This window comes from Leopardus geoffroyi, chromosome E1 (genome assembly GCF_018350155.1).
Source record: "Leopardus geoffroyi isolate Oge1 chromosome E1, O.geoffroyi_Oge1_pat1.0, whole genome shotgun sequence".
In the NCBI taxonomy this organism is placed as follows: Eukaryota; Metazoa; Chordata; class Mammalia; order Carnivora; family Felidae; genus Leopardus; species Leopardus geoffroyi.
Genome location: NC_059330.1, coordinates 26507089 through 26523220, shown reverse-complemented (window position 1 = coordinate 26523220; position 16132 = coordinate 26507089). Strand labels below are relative to the sequence as shown.

The window sequence follows — 16132 nt, the reverse complement described above, 5'->3', positions numbered from 1 at the left end:
AACCCTCCATGATTCACTCTCCCCAAACAACCACTGATTTGCTTTCTGTCAATATAGATTAGTTTGAATTTTCTGGAATTTATATAAATGGAATCATAGTTTGTACACTTATTTTATCTAGCCTCTTTCACTTAACATAATTCTTTTGAAATTCATCCATGTTGTTGCATGTATCAATGCTTTGTTCCTTTTTATTGTTAAGTAATTTTCTATTGTATGGATATACTACAAATGGTTTCTCCAGTCTCCTGTTGATTTATATTTGAGTTGTTTCTATTTTTAAGCTATTACGTATAAAGCCACTATGAGTATTTGTGTATAAGTCTTTGTTATGGACATATATGCTTTCAGTTTTCTTGACTAAATACTTAGAAGTGATAGGACTAGATCATTTATGTTTAACTTTTTAAGAACCTTACAGACTGTTTCCCAAAGTGGTTTTACCTTCTTACATTCTCACCAGCAGTGGTTGGGAGTTCCCAATTCTTTATATCCTTGTCAGCACTTTTTTGCCATTCTAATAGGTATGTGGTAGTATCCCATTGTGGTTTTAATTTACATTTCCCTAATCACTTGTGACAGTTGAGCATAATTTCATGTGCTTATTAGCCTTCTATGTTATCTTCTCTTATTTTTAAGTTTTTTTTGTTTTTTTTTGTTTTTTTTTTTTTTTAATAAAGAGAGTGCACTATGTGAGCAGGGGAGGGGCAGAGAGAGGGAGAGAGAGAATCCCAACCAGGTTCTGTGCTGTTAGCACAGAGCCCAACTCGGGGCTCCATCCTCGATCCTGATCCCAGGAACCGAGAGATCATGACCTGAGCCAAAACCAGCAGTCGGATATGGATGCTTAACTGACTGAGCTACCCAGGTGCCCCTCTTTTTATATGTTTATTGAGCGTTTGAATAGCCTCTTCAATGAATTGCCTATTTAAGTTGTTTGCCCATTTTTCTACTGGGTTGTTTCTTACTGATTTCTAGGAGGTGTGTTTTGTGTTTTTTTTAAATTCTAGATAGGTCTTATTTCTTTATAATTTTATATTTTAAAGACTTAACCCCTTCGATAAACTTCTTGCGCACTGCCCTGCTATAAAGGACAGGAAGAGGGGCGCCTGGGTGACTCAGTCGGTTAGGCATCTGACTTCGTCTCAGGTCATGTTTTGATGGTTCATGGTTCAAGCCCCATGTTGGGCTCTATGCCGACAGCTCAGAGCCTGGAGCCTGCTTCCACTTCTGTGTCTCCCTCTCTCTGGCCCTCCCCTGCTCATGCTTTGTCTCACTCTCTCTCTCAAAAATAAATAAACATTTAAAAAAAAAAAGGACAGGAAGATAAGTCTTTTTTATATGCAGGTAATGTGATTTTTATTTTTTTTGAACAAATTGGGTTTAATCTTATTTGACACATGGCAATTTAATTTTTCTAAAACTAAATTAATTGCTTTTGGTAGATGCTTCCTACCCTTTAATGGGCCCATACAAATTTGCCCCTTGATTTATTAGGGGCAGAGTTTCTCAATAATGGCACTATTATATTTTGAATGGGATAATTGTTTGTTATGGGGACTGTCCTATGCATTGTGGGATGTTTAGTAGCATCTCCTAGGACTCAACCCACTAGATGCCAGTAGTATCTGGCATTTTGTGACAGCCAGAAATGTCTGTGTCCAATGTCCCTGCGGGACATTGTTAAAATTGCTCTAGTTTGGAACCACTGATCTAGATTCATTTTGTGGGTATTTTACCAGTTTGGCCAGAAATTGCAGAGCTCAAAATTACATGTCTTTTCTAAAATATATATGGAAATGCAGAGGACTAAGAATAGCCAAGACATTTCTCAAGAACCAGTGATAAAAACAGTTTATAGTGATTAAAACAGTTTAGTATTAGCATAGTGTAAAACCAGTGTAAAACAATAGGAAACACAGATTCATTTCTATATGTATCTAGAAACTTGATTATTTATTGAAGTGCTTCTACAGAGTAGAGGCCTAAGGAGGGACCTTTTTAAAATTGGTACTTAGATATCCATATGGAAAAAAATGGAGATTTTTTTTTTTTTTTAATTTGAGAGAGACAGAGAGAGAGCATGAGCGGGGGAGAGGGGCAGAGAGAGAGAATCTTAAGCAGGTTCTGTGCACCGCTCAGAGGCCTGCATGGGGCTCAATCCCAATGCCCTGGAATCATGACCTGAGCTGGAATCAAGAGTCAGATGCTCAACCAACTAAGTCACCCAGACACCCCTCCATATGGAAAAAAATTTAAATTGGTGTCCTGCTTTACTTCATGCACAAAAATTGATTCCAGATAGATTAAAAACCTAGTCATGAAAGGTTTTTTGTGGTTTCACATTTTAGGATTATTCTAGTTCTGTGAAAAATGCTGTTGTTATTTTGACAGGGATTGCATTAAATCTGTAGATTGCTGTGGTTAGTATAGACATTTAAACAATATTTGTTCTTCCAGCTCATGAGTATGTCTTTCCATTTCTTTGCATCACTTTGAATTTCTTTCATCAATGTTTTATACTTTTCAGAGTACAGCTCTCTCACTTCTTTGGTTAAGTTTATTCCTAGATATTTTATTGTTTTTGGTGCAACTGTAAGTGGGATTGTTTTCTTAATTTCACTTTGTGCTGTTTCATTATAAGTGTATAGGAATACAACAGATTTCTGTACATTGATTTTGTATCCTGTGAATTTATTGAATTCATTTATCAGTAGTTTTTTGGTGGAGTCTTTAGGGTTTTCTGTATGTTATAGTATTATGTCATCTGCAAATAGTGAAAGTTCTACTTCTTATCAATTTTGAAGTCTTTTATTTCTTTAGATTGTCCAATTGCTGTGGCTAGGACTTCCAGTACTATGTGAATAAAGGTGGTTACACTTGTTCCTGACCTTTAGGGAAAAGCTCTTAGTTTTTCATCACTGAGTATGATGTTGACTGTGGGTTTTTCATATAAGGCCTCATATTGAGATATGTTCCCTCTAGACCTACATTGCAGAGGATTTTTATCATGAGTGGATGTTGTACTTTGTCAAATGCTTTTTCTGCATCTTTTGAAGTGATCATATGGCTTTTATCCTTTCTCCTATTGATGTGACATATGACGTTGATTGTTTTGCTTCGATAGCCAAAGCAATCTTGAAAAAGAAAAACAAAACTGGAGGTATCACAATTCCACAGTTCAAGTTATATTACAAAGCAGTAGCAATTAAAATAGTATGATACTGGCAAAAAATACACACATAGCTACATGGAATACAACAGAAAACCCAGAAATAAAACCCACAATTATGTGGATAATCTTGACAAAGGAGGAATGAGTATATACTGGAAAAAAGACCATCTCTTCACCAAATAGTGTTGGGAAAACTAGACACCCCCATGCAAAAGAAAAACTGGACCATTTTCTTTCACCATGCACAAACACTCAAAATGGATCAAAGACCTAAATGTAAGACCTGAAACCATAAACTTGAAGAGAGCACAGGCAATAATCTTTGACATCAGCCATAGCAATGTTTTTCTAGATTTGCCTCCTGAGGCAACAGAAATAAAAGCAAAAATAAACTATTGGAATTACACCAAAATAAAAATTTTCTGCACAGTAAAGGAAACAACCAACAAAACTAAAATGTAACCTACTTCTCCTATAGTAGAAGATATTTGCAAATGACATAACTGACAATGGGTTAGTATCCAAAATACATAGAACTGATACAACTCAATACCCAAAAGAGAATCCAATTAAAAAATGAGCAGAAGACATGAACAGATATTTCTCCAAAGAAGACAGACAGATAGATGGCCAACACACATGAAAAGATGCTCAACATCACTCATCATCAGGGAAATGCAAATCAAAACCACAATATCACTTCATATCACTTCATACCTGTCAGAATAGCTAAAATCAAAAACACAGGTGTTGGTGAAGATATGGAGAAAAAGAAACCCTCTTGCATTGTTGGTGAGAATGCAAATTGGTGCAGCCACTCTGGAAAACAGTATGGAAGTTCTTCAAAAATTAAAAATAGAAATACCCTATAGTCCTGGAATTGCACTACTGAGTGTTTACCCAAAATATATAAAAACACTAATTCAGAGGTATACATGCACCCTTATGTTTATTGAAGCATTGTTTGCAATAGCCAAGCTATGAAAGCAGCCCAAGTGTCTGTAGATAGATGAATGGATAAAGAAGATGTGGTATGTAAATACAATCGGAAATTATTCAGCTATAAAAAGAATGAAAGTGGGGCACCTGGGTGGCTCAGTCGGTTGAGCATCTGACTTTTGGCTTAGGTCGTGATCTTACTGCTGGTGGGTTTGAGCCCAACATCAGGCTCTGTGCTGACAGCTTGGAGCCTGCTTCGGATTCTGTGTCTCCCTCTCTCTCTGCCCCTCCCCCACTCGCACTCTGTCTCTCTCTGCCTCTGAAAAACAAAGAAATGTAATAAAAAAAAAAAGAATGAAATTTTGCCATTTCCAACAACATAGAGCTAGAGAGTATATTGCTAAGTCAGTTGAAGAAAGACAAATACCATATGAAATCATTCATATGTGGAATTTAAGAAATGAAACAAAGGAAAGCAAAGAGAAAAAAGACAAACCAAGAAAGAAGACCCTTTTTTTTTTTTTTTTTTTTTTAAGCCAGTGAGGGTGTGTACACAGGCAAGCGGGGGAGAGTCAGAGGGAGAAAGAATCTTAAGTAGGCTTCACGTTCAGTGCAGAGCCCAATGCAGGGCTCAGTCCCACAACCCCGGGATCATGACCTGAGCTGAAATCAAGAGTTAGACACTCAACCGAATGAGCCACCGAGGCATCCCAAGAAACAGAATCTTTAATTAAAAAAAATTTTTTATTAAACAAAATTTGTTTTCTTTTTTTTTTTTTTTTTTTTTTAATTTTTTTCCACGTTTTTATTTATTTTTGGGACAGAGAGAGACAGAGCATGAACGGGGGAGGGGCAGAGAGAGAGGGAGACACAGAATCGGAAACAGGCTCCAGGCTCTGAGCCATCAGCCCAGAGCCCGACGCGGGGCTCGAACTCACGGACCGCGAGATCGTGACCTGGCTGAAGTCGGACGTTTAACCGACTGCGCCACCCAGGCGCCCCAAGAAACAGATTCTTAACTGTAGAGAACAAACTGATGGTTACCAGAGGGGGGTGAGTGGGATGGGGATAAAAGAGTACACTTACTGTGAGGAAAACAAAAAATAAATACTGGGAAAAAAAAGAAGAAAGAAGGAAGGAAGGGAGGAGGGAAGGGAAGAAGGAAAGGAAGGAAGGTTGGGTGGATGGATGGATGGATGGATGGATGGATTTAGGCCAAAAGATTGATAGTGATTACCTCAGGGAGGAAGATTTACAGAAGTGAGAAGTTGGGGGAGGGAAGCAGATGGCATTTTACTTTTTCTTATTTATATTTCTGATTTGCTGAAATCTTTCCTAATGAGCTTATATTAGTTGATAATTTTTTAAAACTTCAGTGTATTGGGGGTACTTGGCTGGCTCAGCAGGTAGAGCATGCAGCTCTTGGTCTCGGGGTTATGAGTTCAAGTTCCATGTTGGGCATAGAGCTTACTTTAAAAAAAAAGTTAAAAAGTCATCTCGCTGGCTTAGTAGAGCATGCAACTCTTGATCTCATGGTTGTGAGTTTGAGTCCCATGTTGGGTGTAGAGATTACTTAAAAATAAAATCTTTAAAAAAATCCAGAATTTCAAGGTATTGGATTACATTGGAAACAGGTTTAGAATCAGTCCCATTGTTTACCTTGGGCATTTAACTCCATTTTCCTATGTATCAGTTTCCCCAATTGTAAACTAACAATTGCTATTTTATGCCATAGTAGCAGGAGCTGATCTATGTAAAACTTTTAGCATGCTGCCTGATACTAATAAAATTGAATTGTATAGGTCAAAAAAAAAAAAAAAAAGACCTACATATAAAAGGCAAAACCATTAAGATTTTAGAATACAATGGTATTTAAACTATGTTTCTAAGAGTCTTGGGAAAAAACATGGCTTGTAGGGGTAAGGGCACAATGAGTCAGGGAAGTTCTAGGTCTTTTATTCTGTTTTGGAAATTTTAAGCAGTATTTATTTAAAAAATATAGTCCTCAGTAAAAGCTTGAGAATCAGTGCTATGTGGCATAGATTTACTTTGTTTTTACAGACTCAAACTTGGTTTTTGAAATCAGTATTGGACCTGCTTATAGGGCTTTCTTCTCTAATGGTCTATAAATCCTTTAAGGCAGAGGCTGTTTCTTTTTCATTGCTTTTCCATGGTTTCTGGAATTATATGGACTCAGTAAAATAAATGCTTGTTAAATGAATTCAAGCCCTAGAAGTGGAAGGAATGTATAGAGAAGAGTGGAAAGGAAGGAAGGTACTTTTCAGAACACTTACATGTAGGGAAAAGGAGAAACCTACGTATAGGAGCAGTTGAGTAAAGTGTTAATAGATATTAAGGAAAAAGGAAATGTATTTGTTATGTTTCAAAAAGACAGTGTTCTGTTTGTCTGTATTCCTAGAGGTTATGCGATGGATTTTGGAGTCAGACAGCAAGAGTCAGTCATATCCACGCTCTGCCTCTTACTAGCTATGTGATACTGGGCGTATTAACTTCTTTAAAACCTAGTGTGCACATTTATTAAAAGGAGCTAATATTATTCGGTGATTAAGAGGTCACTGATGACCTTCAAGGTAGTGGGACTAAAAGGCAGATTATACGAGCTTGATTCTACTGTATTTTTAAGTGTAAAGAACATTTAGAAGCTTAGTGGGGAAGAAACATTGAGATACTGTAGAAAGATGTATATATAAATGAAATACTTTTCTTGGGAGAATCTTACAGATATCTATATATAAATGTATATTTTTTAATTAAAAATTTGTTAAATGCTTATTTTTGAGAGAGAGACCGAGTATGAGTGGGAGAGGGGCAGAGAGAGAGGGAGACACAGAATCCTAAGCAGGCTCCAGGCTCTGAGCTGTCAACACAGAGCCTGACATGGGGCTCGAACTCATGAACCACGAGATTATGACCTGAACACTTAACTAACTGAGTCACCCAGGTGCCCTTATATATATTTTTTAATGTTTATTTATTTTGAGAGAGAGAGAGAGAGAGAGAGAGAGAGAGTGCATGGGAGGGGCAGAGAGAGAGGGGGGAGGGCAGGCAGAGTTTCCAAAGCAGGCTCTGTGCTGACAGCAGAGAGTCCAATGTGGGGCTTGAACTCATAAATCTGTGAGATTGTGACCTAGCTGAAGTTGGATGCTCAACTGACTGAACCAGCCAGACACCCCTTACAGTTAATTTTTTAAACTGCATTATCGGGAGTGGTTTACAAAAGCATAAGCCTATTAAGAAATCAAAATTGGACTTTCCTGATGAAAGCATATTTCTCAAAATGTTATATCTTTGTTAAACTCAGTGGTAAATACATGCTTTTAAACATGTCAACCTTCTCATGTTTTAAAGTAAGGAAATTTTGAGTCTTTAACATCTTGGTTCTAATTTTTCCTGGAAAAATTGCCTAAGTGTCAGTTATTTATACTAATTTTTTATGACTTCTTGTAGAAGACTCTCCTGAAAAAACTACGTTGGCTGCAAAGCTATCTGCCAAGAAACAGGCCTCCATAAAAAGAGATGAAAATGATGATTTTCAAGTAGAGAAGAAAAGAATTCGACCCTTAGAAACTACACAGCAGGTAAACAATTTATTGGCAGTGAAACAGTACCATTAGAGCTGCACAAGGTAGTCAAGTATCAATCAAGTTTTCATTGGCCCTTGTGCAATTTACTTGGGTCGTATCATAGATGTAAATTAAAGGATAAAATATTATAACTTCATTTTATAATATTACTCATTGAAAAAGAGTGTCATTACAATACATTATTCATAATATGTCTTTAAAGTACATGGTGCTTTCCTATATATGAGGAATTAGTTAAATATTTACTTAAGGCATAAATTGGTAATATAGCTACTTTGTACTTTTTATTTTTTTATTTTTTAAATTTTTTTAATGTTTATTTATTTTTGAGACAGAGACAGAGCATGAATGGGGGAGGGTCAGGGAGAGGGAGACACAGAATCCGAAACAGGATCCAGGCTCTGAGCTGTCAGCACAGAGCCCGACGCGGGGCTCGAACTCACGGACCGTGAGATCATGACCTGAGCCGAAGTCGGCCGCTTAACTGACTGAGCCACCCAGGCGCCCCAATGTTTGTTTATTTTTGAAAGAGACAGAGACAGAGTGTGAGCGGGGGAGGGGCAGAGAGAAAGGGAAACAGAATCCAGAGCAGGTTCCAGGCTCTGAGCAAGCTGTCAGCACACAGCTTCATGTGGGGCTTGAATTCACAAACGCGAGAGCATGGCCTGAGCCGAAGTTGGACGCTTAACCGACTGAGCCACCCAGGTGCCCCTGTATATTTAAAAATTATTTGATTATTTCCAGGTAGAAAGAATCATCTTTTTTTTTTTTTATGCTGAACACATATAGAAAAACTACTTTTGACCTTCAGGAACAACTTGCCTGCTCAGACTTTTAGTTTGCATTAAACTTCATTTTGGTTCTGTGTTAACAGATAAGAAAGCGTCATTGTTTTGAAAAGGAAGTGCGTCATTTGGATGCAAAAGTTGCTTCAGGAAAGACCACAAAACTCAACTCTCCATTAGGAAAGATAAACTCCTTTTCTCCACAAAATGTATGTATTTATGCCATTGTTCAGTAAAGAAGGAAAATGTGGAATTTGCTAAACTCTTTTTTTTTAAGGAATAGTATAATGCAAAGAATAGTAGAAAACAACTCAGAAGTCCTCAAAGTGCTGTCACATCTCTGCTACTAATGTGTGAGATAGGAAACCCTATTTTCTTTGTGCCCCACTTTCCTCATTTATAGAATGAGAGAATTGGACTAGAAAGAAATCTGAAAGGTTATTTTTCTCTTGTAGATTCTAATGTTATGGACTATACTTCCCTATAATTCTTTCAGTGTCCTTTGGGCAGGCAGTTCTCAAGGAGTGGTCTAGGGAGTTTTGGAGATTACTGACATTTTTTCTCAGGCAGTGTGTGAGGTAAAAAGTATTTTCATAGTAATAATATGTTATTTGCCTTTTATAAGGGGCACCTGGTGGCTCAGTTGATTAAGTGTCTAACTTGATCTTAGCTCAGGTCTTGATCTCAGGGTTGTGAGTTCACGCCCCATGTTGGGCTCTGCACTGGGCATAGATCCTACTTTAAAAAAGTGATACCAATCTTTTCATTTTTTTTTTCCAGTTTATTTATTTACTTAGAGTGTGTGCAAGCGAGGGAGGGATAGAGAGAGAGGGAGAGAGAGAATCCCAAGCAGGTTCTGTGCTGTCAGCATGGAACCTGACGCAGGGCCCCACGAACCTCAAGATCAGGACCTGAGCTGATGTGGGACTCCATCTCATGAAATGTGAGATCATGACTTGAGCCGAAAGACCCAGATGCTTAACTGACTGAGCCACCCAGGCACTACCCCCCTCCCCCCGCATAGTAGTTTTCTTCATTAATGAACAGTTAACAAAAGCCAGTTTCACCTGAGAATATCCTTGATGAAGCAGTAAAAATTACTAATTTTATTAACTCAGCCCTTGAGCTTTTTTAACATTCTGTGTGAAGAAGTGAGCAGTACTCTTATTGCATGCAGAATAGGATGATTATCTTGAGGAAAAGCACTTGTAGAATAGTTTGAATTGTTAGCTGAACTAGCCACATTTTTCATGGAACATTATTTTTACTTGAAAGAATGACTGACAGATAAACTATGGCAATTCTTGAAATAAAGTAAGCCTGATAAAATTTGATTGAAAATCAGAATTTTGAAAAACTGTATATGCCACTGTGAACTTGGCAGTTTATGGTACTTGTAGACTTTCCTAATGATATTGGTGGTGGTATACAGTGTGACTTTTTGATATTAGTAATGAAATGTATTACCATTTATAAGATCTGTAAAATCAGTGAACCAAATATTTTCTAAATGGCCTGTGCATGATATTATGAAATGATACCTGGAAAAGATCCATCCTAAGTGCAAGATAGACCAGTGGACCTTTTCTACCCCATCCCTCCACCTCCAGGCAACTCTAGAGTTTTTTTTTTCAGTCACTGTAGATTAGTTTTCATATCCATAGTTTTATATAAATGGAATCGTGCCTTTTTTTTTTAATTAAAAAATTTTTAAATTAAATTTCAGATGTTGTGAATTTTACCTGCTGGGTGCTGGGTGTTGTTATATTTCTATAAATACTCTTGAATTTTGTTCTGAGATACAGTTAAGTTACAGGGAATCAGCTTGATGCTTTTAATCTGCTTCTAGGATTTGTTAGGTGGGATCTGAGCAGGGTTTAGTTGTGGGTTACCTCAGTAGAGGCTAGCTCCTTCTGAGTCCTCTACCTAATGCTCTATGAATTGTTAGGTTTTCTAGTCTGGCTGGTGGGAACAGGCACTGTTCCATGCCCTGTGTGAGTGCCTCATCATTTAGGGTGATTCTTTCTGCTCTCTTGGATTGTTTACTCACTCACATATGCTGACTAATACCCTGCTAGATATTTGAGAGGTCTGTCTGCAGATCTCTGGAATTCATTCTTTGTGCAGCTATCTCCACTTTAATATTCTTCCCTGTGAACTTTAGTCTTCCCATTTTTCTGGACTGAAGAGCAGAGTCTCTTCAATTCAGGTTTGCTGGGCTATATCTTGGTTCCCCCTCCCCATGGCACAGCCTAGAAACTCTCAAGGCAGTAAGCCTAGGCGATTATAGGACCTATTGCATTTATTTCCTATCTTTCAGGGATCACTCTGTCTTACCTGAAATCCTATATCTTAAAAACTATTGTTTCATATGTTCTGTCTGTACTTTTAATTTTTCAGGGAGGAGATGAAAAAACTCATTGACTCTGGGGACAAATTCTAGAAGTCCTTATTTTATTTTATTTTTTTAATGTTTTATTTATTTTTGAGAGAGAATGAGAGAGAGAAAGAGCAAGCGAGCAAACAGGTGAGGGGCAGAGAGAGAAGGAGACACAGAATCCGAAGCAGGTTCCAGGCTCTGAGCTGTCAGCACAGAGCCCGACATGGGGCTCAAACCCACAAACTGTGAGATCATGACCTGAGCCTAAGTCAGACACTTAACTGACTGAGTCACCGAGGCACCCCTTGAAGTCTTTAGATGGCTTATAAGGCTTCCTGTTTATCTGTACAATCATAAGTCCTCTATAAACTTTATTTTCTTTTGCGCTTTCTCCTTCTTCCTTTATTTTATTTTTTTTTTTTGACCAGCTTCTGCTAATTCTTCAGGAAGCTGCCTTTGACATCCCCAATTTTGAGTTAGATTCCCATCTGGAATGTTCCTTGTACTTTTCGGTTTTTAACACTTACCTTACTCTTACTATCTTCTTTACAAGGCTCTAAGTTCCATTAAGGACAACACCAGGTTTTCTAGTATATTGAGACCTCCTTGAAGGCCGTGACTGTTACATTCATCTTTATGTTCCAAGTACCTAGCTTTGTGCTAGGAACCTAAAGACTGAGTGAATGAAAACTATATTCCCTGCCCTCAAAGAGTCTTCCTTTAAATTCTTAAAAATACTAAATGGGGAAAAGTCATCTTAGGAGCCTTTAATGTTAAATTGTCAATAATAATATATACTGTGTGTTTGCCTCTGCCAATGTTTTCTACCTCATTTTCTTTCACAGTGCCTTATTTTCTTCATAGCGCTTACTGTTTGAATTTATTTACCTGTTTATTATCTATCTGTCCTGTTAGAATGTAATGTCAGTCTTTTTCATAAGTATCCCTAGTACCTAGAATAGCATATGGTGTATATTAGTTGCCTGATAAATATTTGTTAGTTAGAATCTTCTCTTATTCTTACAATGGCATAGGCAGTTACTATTGTTATTCCCATTTTATAGATAAGGATACTCTGAGAATTAAGTACTTTGCTTAAGGTCACAAAGCTGGCAAATACTAGAGCTAAATCCTACCTAAACAGTATGATACTCTGGCAAATGCTCTACTCATTTTATTTTACATTCTCTCTAAAATGCCTCTCAGAAATCCTGGAGTCCTATAAGCAGGATTCTAGTATCAATATAAAGGAAAGAAACATTATGTAGAAGGCTCAAGAATAAAGAAATCAAGTATAGGATAAGCTGTGATTGGTAATAATTAAAATTAGAGAAGTGGACTTTTAAATTTCGTTTTGTTTTTATTGGTTAAGAGAATGAGCTTGAATCAGACTACCTGGGTTTTAATCACAACTCTGCTCTTTACACCTATGTAATCTTGATTAAGTTTTTCTACTGTGAGGTATTTTTACTTCAGTTTCTCCATTTGTTGAACAGGGCTAATAATAGTACCTCTCTCACAGGGCTGTTAGGAGGATTAAACAGGTAAATATTTATAAAGTGGTAAGAGTAAGGGCGCCTGGGTGGCTCAGGTCATGATCTTGTGGTCCGTGGGTTCAAGCCTGGTGTTGGGCTCTGTGCTGACAACCTGGAGACTGGAGCCTGCTTCAGATTCTGCCTCCCTCTCTCTCTGCCCCTCCCCCACTCACACTATCTCTCTCAAAAATAAACATTAAAAAATTGCTTATAAAGTGATTAGAGTATACTTAGCATATTTTAGAGCTTATTAAGTGGTAAGTGGTAGCAGAAGTAGCAGCAGTAGCAATAATAGTAGCAGCAAATGGCTCCGTATTTGTGTGCTGCTACTAAAGGTATTATATAATATTGATTAATATCAAATATATATAGTTATCTTTAAATGCTGCTAAAATATATAGTATTCTTGATACTAATTTTGAGGAATTAGATTTATAATTAAGTAACATATTCTTTTAATATCTGGTAAGGATGTCTATGGCTAAACCTGTTTAGAGTCTAGACCATGTGACCATAAGCAGAATTCCTGGCTGGATACCTTAATTTTTAGCTAAGTGCTTTGATCAATTTCTCCTTTTGGTTATGTACTATGTTGATCATTTATTATGGTCTTCTTAGTGGTAAAGTATAATTGCATTTATACCTGTATATCCCTATCTTTATATTGGTTATATTTTTAAGGTTTATGTGTTTATTTTTGAGAGAGAGAGGGGACAATTAGAAGCAGACTCCAGGCTCCACGCTGTCAGCGCAGAGCCCATTGTGAAGCTTAAACCCATGAACAGTGAGATCAGGACTTGAGCCGAAGTCGGACGCTTAACTGATTGAGCCACCCAGGTGCCCCATATCGGTTATATTTTAAACCAGAATTTATAAGTTTTTTTCCTTGGCTGTAGGTAGAATAACTATATTACTGTAGAAATGGGATAATTTTTATAGGTGGGTGGTACATTACTTACAAGATTAAAGGTATGGTTTTCTGATAATTTCTTATAACTTTAAAGATTTGTTAAAATAAATTTCTCAAATCTGGTAACTAAAATGATAACATTTCACTAATGTGACATAGAACTTTTGTTTGTAAGAAGACATAAGTGGTATATGCCATACTAATTCAACATAGATAAAGTAAATTGATCATCACCAGAGTACTTTTGCAAATACAGAAAGACCATGTGGTTGAGCTCTAATATTCTTTTTTTGTAGTCTGGAGTCAAAAACATAAAGATATAAAGTAATTTTAGGTAATTTCTGAATGATTGGAGAGAAAGTCACAAATACTTAGGTAAAATGATCTATATTTTCAATGATACTTTTTTCTTCCTAACAATATTAGAATAAGCAGTTACGATAGAATCATACTCAGTACAAAATATAAAATTGTAGTTAATCTTTTTGTATTTTAGTAAATTGTTAAGAAAATATATAGATTTGTGTGTTTTAACTGTCATTTTAATTTTAAAAGTGGATGGTAGCATTTTTAGTGTAAATCTCATAGACATTTAGCACTAGGTAACATATCTAGTTTTTCAAAAGCATTTTCTCAAGCTAATCATTTCCATGGATGTGAAAAAGAATAATGGGGCTATGAGTAGAGGTAGTTTATTTAAAGAAAGGAATCTTTGAGTATAGAATTTTTTTTTTTTTTTTCCTGTTAGAAACTTACTTTGCAGGGTGCCTAGGTGGCTTAGTCGGTTGAGCGTCCGAATCTTGATTGCGGTTCAGTCATGATCTCCCAGTTTGCAGGTTCAAGCTCCTTGTCAGGCTCCACGCTGACAGCATGGAGCCTGCTTGGGAACCTCTCCCCTCCTTCTCTGCCCCTTCCCCACGCACAAACTCTCTCTCTTGTTCTCTCTCAAAATAAATAAACGTTAAAAAAAAAAAAAGAAGAAACTTACTTTACTTCTGGTACAGAAGCATTTCCTCCTCTCTCTCTCTTTTTTCTTTTTAATAGAGGTATAATTGACATTGTTTTCAGGTGTGCAACATGATGATTCGATATTTGTATACACTATGAAATGATCACCACAATAAGTCTAGTTAATATCTGTCACCTTTTATAATTACAAAGATTTTTTTTTCTTGTGATGAGAACTTTAAAGATTTGCTCTTTTAGCAACTTTCAGATATAAACCATGGTCAAAGTGCTATTTTACAGCTTCATGACATATTTAGTTTAATTTAATTAATTAATTTTTAAATTTACATCCAAGTGAGCATATAGTGCAATAATAATTTCAGGAGTAGATTCCTTAATGCCCCTTACCCATTTACCCCATACCCACAATCCCTCCAGCAACCCTCTGTTTATTCTCTATATTTAAGAATCTCATATGTTTTCTTCCCTTCCCTGTTTTTATATTATTTTTGCTTCCCTTCCCTTATGTTCATCTGTTTTGTATCTTAAATTCCTTACATGAGTGAAGTCATATGATATTTGTCTTTCTCTGACTGACTAATTTTGATTAGCATAATACCCTCTAGTTCCATCCACATTGTTGCAAGTGGCAAGATTTCATTCTTTGTGATTGCCGAGTAATACTCCACTCTGTGTGTGTGTGTGTGTGTGTGTGTGTGTGTGTGTGTATGTATACATATATATATATATATATATATATATATATATATATACACCACATCTTCTTTATCCATTTATCCATTGATGGACATATGGGCTCTTTCCATACTTTGGCTATTGTTGATAGTGCTGCTATAAACATGGGGGTGCATGTGCCCCTTCGAAACAGCACACCTGTATCCCTTGGATAAATACCTAGTAGTGCAATTGCTGGGTCATAAGGTAGTTCTATTTTTAATTTTTTGAGAAACTCCATACTGTTTTCCAGAGTGGCTGCACCAGTTTGCATTCCCACCAGCAGTGCAAAAGAGATCCTCTTTCTCCACATCCTTGCCAACATCTGTTGTTGCCTGAGTTGTTAATGTTAGCCATTCTGACAGGTGTGAGGTGGTATCTCATTGTGGTTTTGATTTGTATTTCCCTGATGATGAGTGATGTTGAGCATCTTTTCATGTGTTGGTTGGCCATCTGGATGTCTTCCTTGGAGAAGTGTCTATTCATGTCTTTTGCCCATTTCTTCACTGGATTATTTGTATTTTGGGCGTTGAGTTGGTAAGTTCTTTATAGATTTTGGATAGTAATCCTTTATCTGATAGGTCGTTTGCAAATGTCTTCTCCCATTCCATCGGTTGCCTTTTAGTTTTGCTGATTGTTTCCTTTGTTGTGCAGAAGCTTTTTATTTTGATGAGGTCCCAATAGTTCATGTTTGCTTTTGTGTCCCTTGCCTCTGGAGATGTGTTGAGTAAGAAGTTGCAGCCAAGGTCAAAGAGGTTTTTGCCTGCTTTCTCCTCGAGGATTTTGATGGCTTCCTGTCTTACATTTATTTAGGTCTTTCGTCCATGTTGAGTTTATTTTTGTGTATGGTGTAAGAAAGTGGTCCAGGTTCATTTTTTTGCATGTTGCTGTCCAGTTTTCCCAGTGCCACTTGCTGAAGAGACTGTCTTTATTTCATTGGATATTCTTTCCTGCTTTGTCAAAGATTAGTTGGCCATACGTTTGTAGGTCCATTTTTGGGTTCTCTATTCTCTTCCATTGATTGGAGTATCTGTTTTTGTGCCAGTACCATACTGTCTTGATGGCTACAGCTTTGTAATACATCTTGAAGTCTGGGATTGTGATGCCTCTAGCTTTGGTT

General features: G+C 36.9%; 1 protein-coding gene across 1 annotated transcript in view; it reads left to right on the top strand.

The window, feature by feature from the left end:
• BRIP1 (BRCA1 interacting helicase 1) overlaps positions 1-16132 on the top strand; it is a 210036-nt gene that overhangs the window by 8845 nt on the left and 185059 nt on the right. The window contains 2 exon segments of the mRNA XM_045490624.1: positions 7583-7713; positions 8594-8713. Of these exon segments, the coding sequence (XP_045346580.1) occupies positions 7583-7713; positions 8594-8713 (251 nt within the window).